We start from the raw sequence: 21,818 nt of genomic DNA, 5'->3' as shown, positions 1-21,818 counted from the left end.
CTACTCACTACTGTCTGCTTGGGCACTTTGCACAGAGCAGGCGCTCAAATTTATTAAACAAATGGCTAACGCTTTCTAGATGCAGTGAAAGTGACAAGCGAAGGCCAGAAGATCTGGTAGTGGTAGCTGCGTCCCCAAACTTCCCATGCTCCTGACAACCCCCGAAAACCACAGTTTATGACAAGTGACTTATATTTGTAACTACGATCAGATGTAAAACACGGTGATAGGCGCAGACTCTCCTGTCAAAATGCCTTCTCTTTGCTTGTTGCCGATCTCAAGCCTCAAAGCCTACCCCACCCCCGGCCAAGCAGGCCAGATAAGTTACTAATTTTCATGAAGGTGTCAAATGATTTACTGGCATTAAGAACTATTTTGAACAGCCATGGATGAACCTAGAAATTGCTACCCTATAATTACACTAGCAGTCGCAGGGAGCGCAGCCAGCGGTAACGGTACCTTGACCGATCTGTTTTCTTCTTGCTGCAACAAACCTTTCTTCTTGCTGCAACAAACCCGAGGCACACGATCACTTTTGTGACTGTGGGTCATTTATCTCATTAATGGCTGTAATCTGCAAGTAAAATGCTGACCATTTCTCTGTCTCTTGGATTCAGGTTTAAGCACCCTCTTGAAAAGCACCACCACTCTTAAGAGGTTTGAAAACGTTTTGGTATTTTAGCTGAACCTCAGTTTGAGAAAGAGAGCAATTTATCAAAAGCAGATTTGGGTGAAGGATTCCTTCCTCAACATGATTACTTGGGAGTTCCTTTAAATAGTGCATACCTTTCAGTCAGCAAACTTCAAGCTTTTCTGTGGTGAGTTCTACTCTTCTCAAGCTTCAAAAAATGGCCTGGGGTTTGTCTTTGCTCCAATGATTGCCACTTCCTCCAAAATGGCCTTCGGCTATGGGACAAAATGTGGTTACTAGTTTCTGATTTACTTTACAGGCTTTTGTCATGGATCCACTACAAAAACTTCATGTTTTAAAGCACTTAGGTTTCTAGGGGAAAAAATCAGAGGCTGAAGTAATTATTGTTAATTAAAGCTACAAGTTAGGAGCAACTTCCAGTTGTCTCTGTAAGGTGATTAACTAACATTAGCTATTATTTACTATTTGGTGTGTGTTAGGCTTGTTCTAAGTAGCTTATAAGGTAGAGTAACTCCATGATGAAGGTATTAGACTTCTATTTTACAACTGAATAGGCGGTTTACACAGCTGCTAAAGATAAAAAATAAGATAAAGCATTCTGAACTGCTATAGCTCATTAAGAAATTGATTCTGACTGAAATGTGGCTCTCGTATATATCTCATTAATCTGAATACATATTCAAAACCTCAGTCTTGAAGGTACACTATACTTAAACGGCTTTGCTAATTTCCTACCAACTTAATAACTGCTTTGCTGTGTTCTCACACATAGCATATACCAAAACCATGAGGTTTTGCATGTTGTTCTCTCTGCCTGGAATGTCCTTCCTTTTCTATTGAAATTCCACTTATCCTTCAACACACGACTCAAAATTCAAGTCCTTTTTGAGGACCTTTTTCCTTTTATTGGTGTATTTACTACAAAGTGGGAAAGTGTGTTGGAACAGAGCCCCAAAGAGATTTACCTAGTTGACTAGAAATTAATAAAAGGCATTCCAGGCAAAGGGACAGAGACAGAGATGGGAAATGGCTCGTTCACAAGAAACTCCAAATGCTTAGGTCGCAGAAGACTTTGCTGGATTGAAGACACTAGGCTGAACCAGACTTAAAATAAAATTAATATTTTATTCTGTTACTGATGGTGAACCATGAGAAGGTTTTTAAGGGGAAGAGAAACATCTTAGTACATTGTACATCAAGGAAGAAAACATCTGTGGAAAGGTGGGGCCCGCCTGAGATGAGACTCCAGAAAACATAAGTAACTGACGTCAGAGGTTGACAGGCATGAGGCTTCCTAGGCATCCGTGAAAGGGGAGACCTAGGAGACATGGGTGGGGATGTCGTCTGGCCAAATGAACATGGCAGACTGTGTGCTGGAGGGCTGGCTAGGCTGACTCTTGGGTTCTGATTTAGGTTATCAGGTACCTTTTGGTAATGCGAAGCCTTTTGACAGGAAATACTGTAGGAAGTGCAGGTCTGGGAGTGGATGGCGAAATGAGGGTCTTGGGACAAATGACCTGAAGTACTGATGGGAACACTCGAGAGGCCTGAGGATGAATGCAGTTGGAATAAGGTCTAGAGCTCAGACCTAGAGACAAAAGTGTTGGCTGGAGTCATCCTATCCGTGTTCTCTCAAACCATGGGATTAGAGGAGGCTGACTAGGCAGCGCCAGAAAAGGGAACGAAGTTCAGACTAGGGAGGGACTAACTAGGAAAAAGAATCTGAGTGGAGGGGAAGTCATAGGAGTAATTTTAGTAAAAACAGAAATGTTTTATAGCAGCAGAAACGCAACAGAGTGGTATGGGAAGACAAGAGACTGAGACGTTAGCTTTGGTCAGAAGTGGCACCAGGAATCTCAGGGAAAATGGCGGAGGGCAGGGGCGGGGCGGGCGCAGACAAGTGTGAAACAAGCAGCGGAAGTGAGGGGGTTATCCCTGCAGCAGAGAGCAGGGCCGGCGTGAGGTGTGCAAGGTAACTAGCAGTAACAAGACGCAGGAAGAAGCTCCAGGGAAAGCTGTGGGGTTTCTTTGTTTTTTTGGTCCATTTGTGGTTTTGTCTTTTAAGATTTAGGACAATTTTAGATTCGGAAGGAGTTTAGGAAGGGAAGGACTTCAACATTCCACAGGAAACAAGAGAACTGCTCATTCCAGGTCTGAAACATGAATGAGGGGCACTGGGTTCCCCATTTTTCTCTTCTCTTTGTACAGATGTCCTGTGGCACATAATGGAGGTATTGCAGAAATAAATGAATACATAAAACAGTATTAATTCATGATATTTATTACTGGGGTTGTTTACAGAAAAGTCTTTTTCCCACTGTTAATTTAGGCATAAGAATAAGGTGTCTGTGTCTCATGTGACCTCCTATTAGAACTTTTATTTTAAAAAATCATAAAACTGTCTATATTTGGGAAGATATTAATATCAATTTTTTAAAAAGTGAGGAGGGTTGGAGAGGAGTTGTGTTTTATCCCTTAGTAACTGCGACCAAACAGGGTATAGAACTTGGCGGGGTTCTTGCCACACACGCATCTGGCTCCCGGCTGCAGCTCACACAATGGTTGGAAGGGGATGCAAAGGCTTTTAGCGCCCATGGACGGAGCCCCAGGTTCAAGATCTTGATCCCTGAAATTAAAACAAACAAGAATTCCATTCATTTATGCTATATATTCCCATTCTTTTTCACTGCAATACTCACAGGGTCTATCTGTTAACTACATTTACCTAGCAGTGGTCTTTTTGATCCAGTCTTCACAGTCAATTTCCCCACAGAATGGAATCTGAGCAATCTGATAGAAGAGAAAAAATATTCTGTATTTAGAATTCTTATTCTGTAAAAGGAGTACCTGAGTTGAAGCAAAAAGGACAGGTCGCCCTCGGTACCTGCTTCAGGCCACGGTGCCTTTTCAAACCTGCAAGGAACTTTGCTCAGGCGTAAGGATAGGAAACTGCTTTCTCCCTCGAGCCAAAACCCAGGCACTGTAAAGCACCACGACAAAACAAAACTTTCTTTGCAACACTTCAATGGCCAGATGAACTGGCTACAACAAAGTGCCGGTAGAAAGGGTCAGTAGACCCGAGTCTGGCCTCTCGCTGTGCTGCCCTCATTTCAGATCCGGGCACTAGCTGCCCTGCCTTGGTGACCCATTACAAGGAGGACAGAAGAGAGATGACAAACAGTAAAATGATTTTTAAACTGCTGTTAACAATAACTGAACAGTTAAGTAAACCTCACTTTATGCCACAATGTGATAGATAAGTGTGAATCATCTTTAAAGTCCAAGGGTACTCAAAGTCAAAAATAATTTGTGTCAGAAAAAGTAACTTCTCAAATCTTCTTTTATAGACCATACAGAATAATGGGCAAAATTCATTGCGTATTTGAAAATCTCTAGCTCTGAGTTTTCTTTTGTAAAATGTATGTTGGACTATGGGGCGCCTGGGTGGCTTAGTCGGTTAAGCGTCCGACTTTCGCTTAGGTCATGATCTCGCAGTTCGTGGGTTCGAGCCCCGCGTCGGGCTCTGTGCTAACTGCCAGCTCAGAGCCAGGAGCCTGTTTCAGTCTGTGACTCCCTCTCTCTCTGACCCTCCCCTGCTCACGCTGTCTCTCTCTCTCCTAGAAATAAATAAAACATTAAAAATTAAAAAAAAAAAAAATGTATGTTGGACTAGACAAGAATTAAGAGCTCCTAAGCTTTTCATGGCATGTCTACTTCAAAGTGAGGTTTGTATGCAAGAACAATTACACAACACTACTACAGAAAATTCCTGGAGATCAAGGTTAGTAGTGGGGAGATGAAAGGTGTGGACAATCCCCATATATTAGTTTACAAACAGCTAGAAAGTTTTCCAGCTTTCTCATCAATTTCTTTCTTTTTTTATTGTTTATTTTTGAGAAAGAGAGCAAGTGTGAGCAGGGGAGGGGCGGAGAGAGGGGGACAGAGGATCTGAAGAAGGCTCTGCGCTAACAGCAGTGAGCCCAAGCTCAACACAGGGCCTGAACTCCCAAACCGTGAGATTATGACCCAAGCTGAAGTTGGACGCTCAACTGAGTCACCCAGGTGCCCCTCTCATCAATTTCTGATCAACTATTTTGAGCCACACGTTCCATACTCAAATCACGACCCTCCTGCAAACCCCTTATAAGCACCTCGGAATTTAGTTAAACATACTTTAGAAAGCTTCTCTAAGAAGTAAAATGAAAGTAAATTAACATTAGGAAATTGCATAAAGAACAAATAATTCATCAGGTGAACATTCTGCAGGGTGAGGAAGAATTTAGTTGTCTGTCTCTTATTCAACAAAATGTGTTAACCTAACTCCCAAAATTGATCAACTGTTATTTTAATAATTTGCCTTAAGACAATAGAGAAGTGATAAATTGCTAGGAAAATCCCAGGAGGGTGGGAGTGAGTGGGTAAAGAGAGGTGCAAGAAATGGTATTAATAAAAATCTTAAAAATTTTTAATAAAAATTGTTTATGCAATAAAAATGGAGTCAAAAATAAACCTAGATACAGAAGAGCTGAAATAGTCCAAAGTTACCCCCGCCCCCGTACTGAAATTTGGTAAATCATTAGCATTTGTACAGAGAGCATGAAAAGAATCTACATTCCTAAAAGTATTGTTTAAAATTCACTAGAAAAGACAGAATGGGGGAAAAGCTTTAACCACTGTCACTGCAATGATAAAAATATTAAGACTTAATTACAATGAGTGTCTTTGGGTTATAAATTTAAATTTGGATTCTTAGAAAATTTTGCTTTTATTTTTAACCCACAACATAGCTATATTTATTCTACAGCAAGTGGTCTTATTTTCTTTTTCCGTAAGAAAAAATTACTGAGCTTTGAGAAGGGATTTCTAAAATAGATTTTAAAATTTAAAATGGCATAATATGGAAAAATTGAACTGAAGTTATTTAAATTCATAAATCACAATTTTGTAAAAACTCATGTTTTAATTCTTTGTAGATTCAAAGTAAAGTGTAGGTGATTAGACCTGAAATTTCTATTTATGCATATAATTCATTAACGTGAAAGGATAATATGTATTTTTAGGCTATTTACTCAACCACAGAAAAGTTTTTAACTTTTACTTTTTATTATTTCTATATGCTTTAAAAAGATACAATTTTTCACAACGTATAATATCTTCAATTCTGTAGCAGAAAATGTTAATGAGAAATATCAATACTCAAAAATCACAGTGATCAACAGATTAGTAATATATGTCAACAGCAAAACAATGATATATAAATAACATTTATTTTTCATTTAATTAAGATCCTTTTGGAAAAATGTACTAAAGTTCTATAAAATCAGATCTAATTTTTTTTCATATTTATACCAACCAAAGAGTAGAAAACCAAACTTTCACCTACATTCAAGTTCCAAAGATCCCTTTCTCCTTCTCCCCACCTAGTAAATATGGCTTTATTTGCAAGAGCCTCAAAGGTTGCCTGACGCTAGGTCAGCGCACAGAAGCTGGCTAGCACAAGGGGCAGGGGGGGTGAAATGGCTCCTGACACAAGAAACTAAATCTAATCTCCATGTGTTCTTTGGACGTACAACTAACATCCCACTTTGTGCTTTAGGATAGATGCTGAAACCTCTAATCCGATATTAGAATAAAAGATATGACTCTACTGATATCTGCTGAGATTCATTTCTTTGAAAGCAATGGATTAACTGATAGTTACTCTATTGATTTATTAACTCTTACGTAATGTCTTTACCACACTGGACTGCAAAAGTGACTACTATATTTCCATAATAAAGGAAACATTATCTTATTTTTTTAAAGTTTATTTATTTTGAGAGAGAGAGAGAGCGGGGAAGGGGCAGAGAGAAGGAGAGAGAGAATTCCAAACAGGCCCTGTGCTGTCAGAGCAGAGCCCGATGCAGGGCTCAATCTCACAAATTGTGAGATCATGACCTGAGCTGAAACCAAGAGTCAGACGCTTAACCAACTGAGCCTCCCAAGGACCCCAATAAAAGAAATTTTAAAAATTCAATAATTAATGGAACAAAAATAAAATCAGAAATAAATTACAGTGAAAAGAAAAAATAAGCACTGCATCAGACAGATAGCTGTCCATTTCTTTAGCCTTCTATTAGGAGTACATAATCTGAGTCAAGTGACAACTTCTGGAAACCAGAAAAGTGGAAGATCACAAAGGCAATAAACGAAGAATAATAGAAAGCTACTGAAGAATTATGGATCTGACGGGGATTTTAAGATTATCTATACTATACTCATTTTACAGATCAGTGAATTGAGAGCCAGAGAGATTAACACATTGTCCCAGCTCATGTAATAAGAGACATATGAAGAGGTTATGACCTGGGGTGCCTGGGTAACTCAGTCGGTTAAATGTCTGACTCGATTTTTGCTCAAGTCATGATCTCATGGTTTGTGAGTTCGAGCCCTGCATTGAGCTCTGAGCTGATGGTGCAGACTGCTTGGGATTCTCTCTCTCCTCCGTCTCTCCATCCCCCCCCACCCCGCTTCTGTCCCTCCCCTGCTGGTGCTCTCTCTCTCTCAAAAGAAATAAACTTAAAAAAAATAATTAAAAAAATAAAAACAAACAAAAAGATACAGAAGAAAGTGCATTAAACTTGAGCCAAAAGAGACATCTAAATTCTAGGACCAAGTTTGCCTCTGTGGAGCTTGGGGTAATTCACTTAGACTCTGGCCCATGGTTTTCTTATTCATAACCTGAGAACACAAGGTTGGTTGTAAAATCAAGCATGTGTACCAGAATATTAAAGTTCACAGTGACTCACTGTGATAATCAACAATTTTGCAAATCGGGACATCTCTTTTCTTTGAAAATTGGAAGTTTCAGCTAGAAACATCTGCATACTCAAAACACGTAAAACTGATAAAATCTGAAAGAACCACTAAGTACCTGAGTAGAAAGACACAGATCTTTTAAAGGAGCCTGAAATACCCATTCATTTTGAAAAACAGGCTTAGACATGGGCAATATTTTCCCCCTTACTATTCAGAAAAGCTCAATCAATTAAGATCAGGGAATTGAAATTTTTGACTTTTTAACTTTATTTTAGGAATATGCACATGGCATTTCAACATTACATTACGTTCTTGCTTACTTCAGAACTTAATTCAAGATGAAAAACAAAATTAAAATCTTCAATAATTAAACCATTAGGGGTCATACAGAATGAATGCTCAACAGCCAGTATTTCAAGCATGAGAAAAAGCTTTCACATAATCAGTTCACAGTGTTATCCAGAAATGATATAAAGCTGTAATGCTTTAGGAAAGCCAAAGGAAAACAGGATAAAATGTGGAGTGACATATAATCCTGTTGCATGATTGGCCTTGGAAGAGGGATTAATATCAGGCATAAATTCAGTGAGTCTAAAATACCATTACTGAAATATGTTTATATTCAAAACTTTCCACAAGTCTCTTACCTTCCCAGAATCTAGCATCTTCTGAAAGTCTTCCATTGTATTAGCCACGACCATATGAGTCTTAAGATCTTCAGAAGCCCTATCAAAACATAATTGAAAAATATATTTTTTTCTTACTAATATGACAAAAAATTTTTAAATTAGCATAGTTTAACAAAAGAGCAATAACCTGAAAGTGAGAACTTTTCAATGTGCATCTCAACTTTGTCACCAGCAGTGAATGACATGTAGAAAGTCTCTGTTAATTCATCCCTGTATTACTATTAACACTAAATGAAGGGGAAATTGCCAAGCACCTAACAGGTAATACTCTTTTTAAAAAAAATTTTATTTATTTAAGTCACCTCTACACCCAAAATGGGGCCTGAACTCATGACCCGGAGATCAAAAGTCACAGACTCTTCCCACTGAGCCAGCCAGGTGCCCTACTTACTTTTGTTACTCCTGTTAAATCTCCACTACCCAACATTCTATTCCTGGCTATATCACTACCATCTATGAGAGTCTATCATTTTTTAAACCTCTTTGGTCTTAGTTTTCCTTTCTACAAAACTGGAAAAACACTCAAGTAATCTAGCTACCATGTAGGACTGTTGTAAGAATCAAATACAAAGGCATGAAATGTTTTAAAAAAGGAAAAACAATAAATACACAATATTCGAGCTGTTTTCGTATACTAAATAATTCCCTTATAAGAACTTCAGGTTTTAGAAATGGAAGTATTATTCTCTTTCACGTTCAAAGTCACGCAATACACGAGGACCATTCGTGGGTGGTAACCAAGAAAGAGAAAGCACATATTTCTTTTCTGACTCTAAGGTCTAAGACCATGTGAATTCTGTGCCAGTAACTGCTAGCTCTCAACCAAATCTCCTCCTTCGGACTTCTTCATAGTGAGATAAGCTCATGTAAGTACGTGATTGCCACTGAGATCCAGAAAAAAGTACACCACTTCCTATGCTTAAGACTTAGGGTGGGGAAAAAAATGCACCTTTATGCAACCTACATTGTTAACAAATTTAGTGAATAAAAATGCCACTGATCTGCTTTTTATCCACTAAAGCAATGGTTTTCCCACCAGGGGTGTGCATCTGGAATCACACAGAGAACACTTTAACACTACAGGTAATCTATCTTAAAACCCAGTGTGAGGCTCAGGTATGTTTCTGTTCCCAAAGTTCCTAGGTGACTCTGAAAGGAATCCCTAAAAAAGAACCACTGTACTAAATACGCTATTTATTCATTTACTTTTTAATGTTTTATTTATTTTTGAGCGAGAGAGAGAGTGAGCGAGCATGCGCTCAAGTGGAGGATGGGCATAGGCTGGGACAGAGGATCTGAGGCAGGCTCTGCATCAACAGCAGAGAGCCCTATGCAGCGCTCGAACTCACAAACCATGAGATCATAACCCAAGAAAAGCCAGACGCTTAACCAACTGAGCCCCAGGTGCTCCCAAATGCTCTACTTAAATGGCAGCAATAGAGACAGGCAGCTTTCTAATCTTTCACCTCTGACAATATTACCTGTTCTGAGTTCAGACGGACTTCAAATGCACTATTCAGTAGTGGACTAAGTAAATCCGTGAAGTCAAGAGACTCATTATCATTCTCATTTTAGGGTAAGCAAGTCTAGAGAAGTGAAACCACTTGCCCAAAAACATGTAAGCAAGGACCATTTCCACAGCTGAAATTAGTTCCTTCCTTAAATGCATGACTTAGGGAGGCCTAATAGGTGTCCAGCACAAGGTATTAGAAGACACATGAATGAGTAAGATGCAAGCACCACCTTCCCCCAAACTGAGCCTCTCTCCCCAGTGGCAGTGGGCCTTTTCTCTTTGCTTCAGGTGGGTAGGAAAGAAAATAAAGAACCACACATATGCACTGATATTCTAGTGCCTCTGCCTTGAAATCTCTGATTCTAGAAGACCACTCTCTACAGGTCAGGGCAGCCCTGAAGCTTCCTCTCACGCCAGATCTCCGATCCCCATCAAAAGGTTCATAGCCTTGGCTATAGGTCATAGTCACTTCGGGAGCTCTTAATACTACAGCTGCCAGGCTCACTTTAGACCTACTAAATTAATATTTATAGGGAGGGTTCTAGGCACTGGTATTTTTTAAAGACCCCTGGGTGCTGGTAATGTGTATCCATCAGGTGAGAATCTGTGCCTTAATCCCCCAAATTTCTATGTCATAAAAGCCTGCATCTCAAGTTAACCCCAATTAGTCCATGGGACAGAGAGGCCATTGCTGCAAACCTAAGTAGAAAGCTCTTGGAAAAATCATCATGCTACAAGTCAAAAACACAAAGAGAAAGGTAAATTAAGAACCATGAGAGCTCAGAGGGAAAGATGACTTCCAGTTAGGGCACTGAAAAAATCCCTCAGTAAACTCTCAAAAGCTGAACAGGATTTCAAGATCAGAGACAAAAGCAATTCTAAGGACTAACCTTGTAAAAAGGTTCACATGGATGTCTTCCAAAATAGCTTTAAGTTTAGTCTCAGCCTCATTATCAGCAAATGTCAGCTTTTCTCCAGTATCTCGTCTGACAGCTACAAACTGACAGCTCTTCATATCACGCGGCCCAACTTCAAGTCTGATTGGAACTCCCTAGAAACAGAAAGGCAGTTAAAATGATACGTGATAAAGAATTATTTCATGGTTTTACCTACTATAAACCATAAAAACCCTAAAATCAAAGGCATTAACAAATAAGGAGAGCAGGCAATATTCCGGAGACACGACAGCAATCTATTCCAGTAAGAACACATGAACCTAAGAAAAGATGTACTGCCCAAGTGGTTTTGAGCTGACAGTGTTTAGTGGAGAAACACGAGGGTAGTGCTGTCTAGATCAGTATTCCTAACTTCTCATGTGATGGCATGCACAGGAAGTTCTGTCTGCATGGCACAAGCAGGGAAACAGAAAAGACTTCTTGAACCTAAGGCCACCCAAACCACTGGGTAGTAACCCTGGCACATCTGGGGCTCATTCGTGGCACAATGGTGTACCCTGGTTGGTCTTAGGTCTAGACGCTCTAGCATGCAGGAGGCTCTCTAAAGAGCTTGTTAAAGCACAGACTGCTATGGGGGTGCCTGGGTGGCTCAGTCAGTTAAGAGTCCGACTTCAGCTCAGGTCATGATTTCACGGTTCGTGGGTTCGAGCCCCGCATCGGGCTCTGTGCTGACTGCCAGCTCAGAGCCTGGAGACTGTTTCGGATTCTGTATCTCCCTCTCTCTTTGACCCTCCCCTGCTCATGCTGTCTCTCTCTCTCAGAAATAAATATTTAAAAAAATAAATAAAGCACAGACTGCTAGGCTCTACCGCTGGAATTTCTTACTACACTAGGCCAAGGAACGTTCTCAAGTGACGTCAGGACTGCTGGCCCTGGGACTACACTCCGGGAACCACTCCCCTATTCTATGCCTTTGGATTTTACAAAGAAGCGTAAGGACTAAATGCAAGTTTAAGCTTATGAGTGTTCAACTCTTATGAATGCCCAGGAGGGGAGTTAAGGCTCAGGGAAACCTTATTTTTAGGGCCTAGTACCTTACCCGATAAACAGTAGGGGTTTTTTTTAAACTACTTTTTTTTTTTCTTGAGTAAATGATACTCTAAAACTAATTTGGGGTTTTCAAATTTAAGTTAGGCAACCTCTACATATACAGTTTAGCCAATGGTCGCCCCCCAAATCAAAGTCACAGGAAAAATTTTAAATGTTATTCTACAGAAAATGATTTACCTTTAGAGAAGACTTGCTTTATAAAATACTGAATACCCTCAAACAAATTGTTATAGACTAAGTATTACATTATTTTACTGTTTTCCTTTATTAACCCAATGTATATGCATGTGTAAACGTGTTAAGTGTAATGAGATTTACAAGAGGAATAACAAACAGATCCTGCGCTCCAGGAGCTTCACATTTGCCGGGGACATAAGGCATGCATGCAAACAAGTACAGAAAATCAGAGATGGGAGACCACGCTCAGCTGGAAGAGAGAAGAAAAGTTACTACAGAAGGCAAAAATTAATGAGTAATTCCAGCAAGAGTGAGGAACATTCTGTGAAATAACTAACCTGTATTTACAAAAGTGCCCATGTCATGAACGATAAAGAAAGGCTGAGGAACTACTCCCAATTAAAGGAAACCAGAGCGACATGAAGATTAACAGCAATCAATGGGCCCTGTACTGGACAAGGAGAGCCGTGGCAGCCCAGGGCAGGGCGTCAGAGGCTGAGCGGGGTGAGAGGGCGCCGTGGCATGAGAAGAGCCTGACACGGAGTGGCACAGCCCATGTGGGATGGGAAGGGCATTCGCACAGGCGAGAGGGAGGCAATGACACAGAGAGACCAGCTGCATGGAGGGGCTGAACAAATCAAGATATTAAAGATAACCGGAATTAGGTTTTTCACTGTCAGAGAAGGGAGTGAAAACCTGGAATGGGAGAAAACTAGAATGAGTCCTGTGTTTCTTTATTGGAACTGAAAGAAATAACGTGAACTCATGGTTATCAAATTACATAGATATGGAAATACAGGTATAAATGTGTGTGTGTGTGTGTGTGTGTGCATGCACGTGTGTGCACATACTCAGTCTGCAGCCATCTACTGAGAAGGTTTGCATAGAGGGACAGCTCAAAAGTGATCAGCGCACCCAGCACAAAATACCATCTCCGCTCAGAGAACCAGGGCTTCTGTGAGATAAGGCTAACTGCAGTACCAAATAGCAAGGGAATGCTCAAAAGTCAGCTTTAAGGGATCCTACTAGTCACATCAAAGACACTTTGAGCCTCAAAATAATGGTTGTAACCCACTGAAAATGACATGAAAAACCATGGCTCAATAAAAATATTTTTTTACAACAAAAATATGTATTATTTAACTGATTAAAAAGGTGAATGTGGAATATGCTGTGTCAAGATCATGATAATCAAAGCCTGAGGAACTACTCCAGACTAAAAGAGAGTAACAAGATTTGATAACTACATGCTATACAATTTTGAACCAGATCTTTCTGCTATGAAAGCACTATGGGGACAACGCAGAAAATTTGATAGGGTTCAAAAATCAATGGTAGTAATAGATCAATGTTAACATTCTGAGTGTGTTGGCTATAGCATGAGCATGTAGGAGTGAAGAGGCGTCAGGCTAGAATCTTATTTTCAAATGGTTCAGGACAGAAAAATTAATTTTTTGTACTATATGTGCTTGTTACAAATTTGAGACTGTTTGGGGAGCCTGAGTGGCTCAGTCAGTTAAGCATCTGACTTTAGCTCAAGGTGATGCTCTCATGATTCACGGGGTCGAGCGCCACTTCAGGCTCTGGACTGACAGCTCAGGACCTGGAGCCTGCTTCGGATTCTGTCTCCCTCTCTCTCTGCCCCTCCCCTGCCTATGCTCTGTCTCCGTCTCAAAAAATAAATAAAAGCATTAAAAAATACATTTAAAAAATGCGTGATTGTTTCATGACAGCAAATTTTACAACCTAAGTGGAAGAAACAGCACAAGCAAAGACAGAGAGGTGGAAAAAGAGACTGTCAGAGAACAGAGAAAAGGATGTATGAGTGGAGGATAACGAAATATAACAGCTAGAAAGATCATCTGAGGCCAAATTACAGAGGAGGCAAATATTTTGTTAATAGTTTTTTCTAAGTAACAAGTTATGAATTTGCTCATAAAGGATTATTTTTTGTTTGCTTGCTTTTCAACAGCAACACAAAATTATCTTAATCATCCAACAGAGTAAAAAGAAAAGTAGTTAATACACTCATATTATTTTCCCCTTTCTATTTTCCTACTAGAGAAGTTTTGTGGGGGGAGTTGCAGGGTCTGGTCTGACAACCAAACCATATACCCCAGTTATTTAACTGAGTCTCACAGTACATACCCCACCCTGCCCCACCGCCTCTCTACAAAGTTAATCACTATCAAACGAATATGAATGTAGATCTTCCAAAATACTTTCTTTTCTCAGGAATTCTTGGATTAAATGGAGATAAACTGGCATTAAAAAGTGCTATCAATACTTTCCACTAACTAGAAAACTCTCTCATGTTCCTTAGTTTTAGGCATCATTTAGAACATAGGTGCTTTGTTTCCTTTCCTGAGAATTGTAGACAAGGAAATTGTAGCAGTGCCAACTCGTACTAAGAGATCCCCTTCACAGTACAGGCGCATCAGGATACTAAAAAGAAGAGTTTGTGGGTTCGAGGGACCCACAAGTCAGAAGAGAAGAAGGGAGATGAAAGGGGAGCAATACAGAAGGGAGAAGTGAAAACAGATGCCCTTTTTTTTCCCCTTTCAACCCAACCAGTAGCAAAGAATAAGCTTCTCCTCCACTACGTGGTGCCCCAGGCAAGTACATGGGCTCAGATAAGTCACACAACGGCCACTTCTTAGCAAGCAAAAAACACTGCAATGAAAGGGAAGTTACAAAGAAAATATTTATCTTCAAAGTTTTTGTTAAAAGTAGAGTAAGTAAAGAAAAAGGCATATTACACAGAAGGGAAGCAATATAACTACTAATTTAGCAGCACAGAAAATTTACCTTAGGGGCCAATTAGAATAAACAGGGGCCTAAGTAGCAGCAGTTTGGGGGCCCCTACGTGTGTTCGCACTGAAGAACCCCAACACTGCTGGGCTTCCACACCTGGCCCCAGCTTGCAGCTGCGTATCACTACGTCTCGTGTGTTATCTGCACTGTGAGCTCACAAATCCTGGACTCCTCGATGCTAGATCTAATGGGATTCCCTTGGTAGAGCCTATGAAATCAAGTTAAATGCCAGCAGTTTATAAAGTTTAGTTATCACTCACTATTACAAAGATTTTGACTTTGTCTAAGTGAAGTTAAAATGAAGAAGAAAAAAACCTCACAACTATCCAGAGAAAAGTAATGAAGAAGCCTATGTTTTATAAAAGCACGGATAAAGAAAATCTAAATCCAAACTGGGAGTGGGGAAGTAAAAGATGCAACTGAAGAATTTACCTTGAGCTCCCAGTGGTTGAATTTCCAACCTGGAGAATAGTTATCTCTCAAATCAACTCTAACTCGAATATTAACACTGAGTAACCGCCTTCGATAATCATTGCATTTTGCAATCAGAGCATCTCTGTCTTCTTCAGAAAGTGCATTTGTAATGCCACAAGGAATAACCACCACCTAGAATCAGCACAATGTCACAAGTTTATTACAAAGAAACAGTGTACTAAGGTAACAAAGTCCTATCTCTGCAGGATACCCAGAAGCCAAAACCAACTAGGGACTATAAAGTTTAACACGGATCAACTTGTGTGACTTCTAATCTCCACTAAACGTGTAGCACTCGGTTGCATATTACTTGCCTATGCTAAATGTAGTTTTTTTTTTTATCTGACCTACTATGTTTCATTGAACCTATTGTAAATCATTTCAAGAAATGATTTCTAAAAAAGTTTTACATAAAAAGCAGCTAAAAATTAAAAGAGCAAAGAAAACAGTAACAGAAATGATACACCTAGTTATACAATACTGTATGTTATACATTATACTGTATATTATATGGTATGTTGTTTCTGAATCTGCAAAATCTACCTGAATGATAATCAGAAAATCACCCTTTCAAATTTCCTTGAGTAACCAGGGAGAAATATTTTCCTTACCTGAACACAAGCTACACGGGGTGGTAACACTAAGCCCATGTTGTCCCCATGAACCATGGTCATAACACCAATAGTCCGAGTTGTCAGGCCCCACGAGTTCTGATAGGCAAACTGCTTCTCTCCTGGTGTCTTTGGATCTTCAAAATTAATTTCAAACATTTTGGAAAAATTCTGTCCTAAATGATGTGATGTTGCTCCCTAAAAAAAGAGAAATATAAGCTTTAATTTTAATACCCAATTACGCCTCTGAAAAGGATTTCTATAAGATCACACACCTCAAAATGACACTAGATACATAAACTTATCTTCCTTGATATTTTTATATTCTTAAAGCATAAATGATATAACAGAGTAGGATTAGTCAAAAAAAAACCTATAGAAGAGTATTTGCTGGTAGCAGCCCCTTTCACAGGAGTAATTTCAACTACAAAGGTAACAAAAGAATCTGTGTTTTGGTAATTCAGGATACAAGCCTTCACTTAATTAAGTGACCTTAGAAATTTAGAGAAGAATGGGACAGAGAAGCTTAAATTATAATATGGTCTAGGAAGCACATGAAATGTACTGATATTTTTGAAACAGTCTACTTCTCTGATGACATAAGCAGTCTGCTGGATGTGCCCACATGCTACGCTGACAGTCCCCCATGAACCGTATGTAGACTTTACTGATACCTGGATGGCTCTTCCACTAGCAGATATAAATGCTTCTACGGTAGTTGTATAGTCTCCTCCTGCAAATTTTTCCTTCTCAGTCTTTCTGCCTTTTACAACAGGAATTGCCAGGAGTTCCTCGTATACCTGAGCATATAAGTCAAGTATCTGCAAGACCTGTAACAACATTTTAAGTGTGAAAGCGTTAAAAAACTTGTAGTGCACTTATTTCTTATAGGCCTATAAAACTGTGCTCTTTTAAAACTAACTGTGGTGGGACAAGCATGTCAAACAATAAAAGTCTCTTTTTATGAGAAAGTTAAAGTAGCTACTGTGCACTTATTACGGAAGACATTCAACAAGGTAGTGTAAGAGAGACCGAGTAACTTTTTAAAATGTTCTTAAGTTTAGAATATAAAAAAAAATAAGAAACGCCTGGGTGGATGAGTTGATTAAATGTCTGACCTCGGCTTAGGTCATGATCTCACGGTTTGGGAGTTCAAGCCCTGTGGGGGGGCTCTGTGCTGACAGTTTGGAGGCTGGAGCCTGCTTCGGATTCTGTGTCTCCCTCTCTCTCTGTCCCTCTCCTGCTTGTGCTCTCTCTCAAAAATAAATAGACATAAATAAAAAAATGAAAAATAAATGTCTGCAAAAGATATAAAAATATATAGTGACCAGAGTGAGAATGTTCTGAAGAATAATTAATTTCACCCCTGGGATTATAATTTCTTCCATACATGGAAGTCCAAAAATACTTTCATTTGAAACTGTAAGGGTCGCCAGAGTGGCTAGCTGGTTAAGCATCCAACTCGATTTCAGCTCAGGTCATGATCTTGTGGTTCGCGAGATCATGCCTCAAGTTGAGTTCCATGTGACAGCACCGACCCTGCTTAGGATTCTCTCTCTCCCTTTCTCTGCCCCTTCTCCACTCGTGTTCTCTAAGTAAATAAATAACTCGCTTTTTTTTTTTTTTTAACAGGCATACATAAATTTGAAGTAATAAAATATACCAGGAAATTATCTTTTAAAGTTATTTTGAGATCAGATTATAGTTCAGCTTATATTTATTTGCTGAATAATTTCTACATAAATAGACAGCACTGCATTATTTACAGCTGGGGGAAAATAAAAGCACAGCCTGCACGATGAAATGGAACATAATTAATATGGAAGACAACTTCTTATACCTCTTCTGCTGCTTCTTCAAATGTAGCAAATGCACTGTGCCCTTCTTGCCAAAGGAATTCACGAGTACGTAGGAAAGGCTGAGGATGTTTGAACTCCCAACGCTGGAAGAGGCAAGGATAAAACCGGATCATTATGGAGAGTATTTCAATTTTTGATAGCAATTTCCTGTGGTTAAGTAATCAGAAATGATGATTGTAATCCATAACTGTAATAAAAAAATATTTTTCTCCCAATCCCTTGAATATAAAAACAAGGGAAAACAAAAAGAATAAGAAGAAGAATGAAAGAACCTAAGAGCGAGCATGTACCTACCACCACATTACACCACTGATTGAGCCTGATGGGCAGGTCCCTGTGTGACTGCACCCATTTTGCATATGCAGGATACATTACTGAAAAGATACAGCAAAATACAGGCAGAGTTAATCACTGAAGCTTTTGTTTCTCTTTGAAGGCTGGTAAGTTACACCAGCAACATAATTTACTAAAAATTAAATAGTGTTTGTGTAAATGTGTTATCTAATGTATGTAATGGTAAGTAAGTAAAAGGTATTACTACAATGCATAAAGTGGATTAGTCAAGGAAAACTATCTAATCTTGGTCTTATTTAATGTTCTTTTCACATTAGGATCTACATTTGACATTTAATTTGACTGTTTTTCAGCTGTTTCATTTTCAAAAACACTAAGTGAAGATCTTACACCATACCACATTCTATGTCATGTTCTTTGCATGATTATACTGTCCAATTTTCATTCAGTCCACAAAGTAGATACCCTAATCTCAGTATTAAAGATGTGGAATCTGAGCATAGAGAAGTTAAATAACTTGCTGTGTCCAGCAAGTTAGATGTTATCTATTTAGATTAAATCTATTCATTGCATCTATCCAGAGTATGAAAGCACTTATCATGAATTTCTAATTTAAGTGAAGGTGGCGGTCTTGTTATAGATACTCACGACTACCTATAATTAGTAAAATAAAACTCTGCCTATCTGAAAACAGCTGGTATCATAATTTCAATAACACATCCTTATATTATATAAGAGTATCACTAGAAGTATGAAATAAAGAGCAAACAATCCCTCACTCTAAAGATGGATAATCACTTTGGAAAACACTTATAAGGCCCCAAACTCAAAATTGCCAAGTGGCAATCCTCCTCACTGCATGTAAGTTCTGGAAAACCACTTGGCCTCACAGAGACCTGCCTCCACCTTCCTCACTCACTACTTTAAGAATAATACACCAAGGAAATGAAATCACTTAGGAACCTATAAAAACCCGATACCAATATAAAGTTCATATTAAAATGAGTAAAATTTTCTAAAGAAATATGGCATAAAACATTAGTGTTTGCAAATTTATAATCAATTCCAAAAGAGGCACCTGCATGGCTCAGTCACTTAAGCGTCCAACTCTTGATTTCAGCTCAGGTCATGACCTCACGGTCTGTGGGTTCAGGTCCCATGCTGGGCTTTGGACTGACAGTGAGGAGCCTGCCTGGGATTCTCTCTCTCCCTCTCTCTCTGTCCCTCCCCTGCTTGTACTCTCTCTCTCAAAATAAATAAACATTAAAAAATTATTCCAAGAAGCAAATTCTTGTTAAGTTCTGAAAAGTTATAGCATCAAATAAAAAAATTAGAGTTGTTTTTTTTTTAAAAAGCACCTTCATCCTAATGATTAAAAGCTCTGCAATGAATTTTGCACGCAGAATAAAATTCTATTTTTTCTATTCTAGAAACGTCTATTCTAAGATGAACAGCAACTTCTATACATTCACCTTTATCAACATTCATTCAGCTCTGTACTGTCACAAGAATGGTAAGGATCACGGAACAGACACGGAGAGTGGACTCTAGAAGTCGTTCCTAGGGTCCCAGTGAGTGCCCTCCAGCTCCAAGGCCCATCCTCACCTGTTTCACTCGTAGGACGAACAGCAATTGGTTCTGCCAGCTCTGTTTTGCCAGATCTTGTAACCCAAGCAACCTAATAAGATAAAATCATTTTCCATACATTTTTTAAACAGCACAAATGGAGGCAAATCTCTAATTTTTGCTACAGAGATTAAGGCATGTTAAAATAATTGCCACTGTTCATGGTAAGAAGAGTAGATACTTACTATCCTTATAAATGTTTAGCAAAAAGTAAGAGCCAGTTAGTTAATGTAACAAACAGTACTGTAACTTGTCCTGAAGACAGACATATATGTATGTATGTATGTATGTATGCATGTGGATATATATATTTAAAACTGGCTGTATATGTATCTAAACTGGTTGTTGTAACTTGCCATTTAAGTTACCCTTCAAGTGTGAACTGAAGATACACCTTGGAGTTTATGAGAAAACTGTAAAAATAAATAAGGCGAGCTGACCTACCTCAGGAGCAAAGTCAGCAACGTGAGTCTTCTCTTTCTCTAATGCACCTTGAGACACAAACATGGGGAAATAGCAGTTTTCAACACCAAGCTTCTTGATCTCGGCATCGAAAAAGTCCTTGATGGATTCCCAAATGGAATATGCCCAGGGACGAAGAATATAGCAGCCACTTACATCATAGTATTCAATCATTTCTGACTTGGTGATGACCTTTTTAGAAGAAAAATAGAGTCTATGAAGCCTAAATTAAACCAAAACTACAGTACAAGTGCCAAGTGAATGACAACCATGCATCCTCTCACTGTGGCTGTACAGTGGACTTTTCTATGCTGAGAAACACACCAAGCCCTAAACTCTTAAGGTCTGAATTCCAATCTCGCTTTTCCTGTTAACTATCTTTGTGACTTTGGTTAATCCCTTTATCTCACCATTAAAACAAACAAAAAACCACATTGAATAATGACTATCTCATAGAGCTACTTCTCAATTCAATGCTTTATATGAACATGCTTTGAAAACTGGGACATGTTAAAGGACTAAACTATGTATTACTAACGACATTACGCATTATTACTTTGTATCTGAACTTTAGAACCTAAATACAAAGTAACTGAGAAATTTAAAACATAAAAACCAAGTGAATAAATACTCACTTGAGAATACCAATCTGCAAGATTTTCTTCCTTTTTTGCCTCAAGACCCAACCTGCAAGTATGAAAAATAAAATATAAATCCCTTCATTCATCAATTGCTTTTAGGCTGAATGAAAATGAGCCTCAAAACAGATTAGTTTCTCTTCAGTATGAGTTATTTCCATATGTATCTCTCTTGTATACTCATTCCCAAAAGTTTTTAACCTAGAAAACAATTTCTCCATCTCTTAAAGGTGGTAAGGGACTGTCCACAAAGAACTGGGAAAGTCAAGCCTAACAAAAGCTATGATTTTAATGCAGACATCTCTTTTACAAAGTCCTTTACAAGGCAATGTATTTGTAATAAAGATAGAAATCTACTTACATAGAATTCTCTCACTAAAAAGAAGACTCTTTCACCATCTCAATCCAGAAAAAATTATAATTAGCAAGATCAGTGTCCCATTGAAAGTACATGTGAAATTAAAAACAATGGCTGTTACGTGTGTACATGTGTGCATAGATAAGTATATATAAGCCCTATATAGTCTACAATTTTTCTTTTCTATTTTAAGGACACAGCACATGAGTTGGGGAGAGGGGCAGAGGGAGAATCTTAAGCAGGTTCCACACTCTGCACGGAGCCTGACAGAGGTTCAATCCCATGGCCCTGGGATCATGACGCAGCAGAAATCAAAGAGTCAGACACTCAATGGACTGAGCCACCCAGGAGTCCCTGCAGATTTTTCTTTTAATTGCAGTAACTATAAGTTGAAGGGGCGCCTGCGTGTGGCTTGGTTGGTTAAGTGTCTGACTTCAGCTCAGGTCATGATCTCGCGGTTCATGGGTTTGAGGAGTCCCAAGTGGGGCTCTGTGCAGACAGTCAGAGCCTGAAGCCTGCTTTGGATTTTGTGTCTCTCTCTCTACCCCTCCCTGCTCATGCTGTCTCTCTCTCTCAAAAATAAATAAATGTTAAAAAAAAAAAAAAAGTTGCACAGATGCTTCCAAAATAAGTCAGATCTGCAAAAAACAAACAAACAAACAATCAACCAAAACTATTCCAGATGAGCATCCTTTTCTTGGGACACCAGTAATTATTCAAAAGCTTGAATGTGGCTTATGATCCACAGATGAAAATTCACCCAGTAGTTATGTTTCAGAGTTTGCCAACAAAGCTTTATTGGCTTAAAATCTTAAAGTATTTTTATCTCACTTCTCTGTTTTCACTT

The 21,818-nt window shown here is 38.9% G+C and overlaps 1 protein-coding gene across 1 annotated transcript in view; it reads right to left on the bottom strand.

Moving 5' to 3' along the window:
• Positions 1–2,917: 2,917 nt before the first annotated feature.
• The window catches only part of EPRS1 (glutamyl-prolyl-tRNA synthetase 1), a 72,130-nt gene continuing 53,229 nt past the window's right edge, over positions 2,918–21,818 (bottom strand). Inside the window, exons 21-32 of the mRNA XM_039250605.1 lie at positions 20,611–20,662; positions 19,958–20,167; positions 19,493–19,565; positions 17,888–17,967; positions 17,575–17,676; positions 16,409–16,564; positions 15,735–15,932; positions 15,082–15,255; positions 10,543–10,703; positions 8,098–8,176; positions 3,378–3,442; positions 2,918–3,278 (exon numbers count right to left, since the gene is read on the bottom strand). Of these exons, the coding sequence (XP_039106536.1) occupies positions 3,128–3,278; positions 3,378–3,442; positions 8,098–8,176; positions 10,543–10,703; positions 15,082–15,255; positions 15,735–15,932; positions 16,409–16,564; positions 17,575–17,676; positions 17,888–17,967; positions 19,493–19,565; positions 19,958–20,167; positions 20,611–20,662 (1,501 nt within the window). The 3' untranslated portion in view covers positions 2,918–3,127. The remainder of the gene's footprint in view (positions 3,279–3,377; positions 3,443–8,097; positions 8,177–10,542; positions 10,704–15,081; positions 15,256–15,734; positions 15,933–16,408; positions 16,565–17,574; positions 17,677–17,887; positions 17,968–19,492; positions 19,566–19,957; positions 20,168–20,610; positions 20,663–21,818) is intronic.

The sequence above is a fragment of the Hyaena hyaena genome, unplaced genomic scaffold (assembly GCF_003009895.1).
Source record: "Hyaena hyaena isolate Hyena2069 unplaced genomic scaffold, ASM300989v1 scaffold_374, whole genome shotgun sequence".
Classification (NCBI taxonomy): domain Eukaryota; kingdom Metazoa; phylum Chordata; class Mammalia; order Carnivora; family Hyaenidae; genus Hyaena; species Hyaena hyaena.
This window is presented reverse-complemented; position numbering and strand designations above follow the sequence as displayed.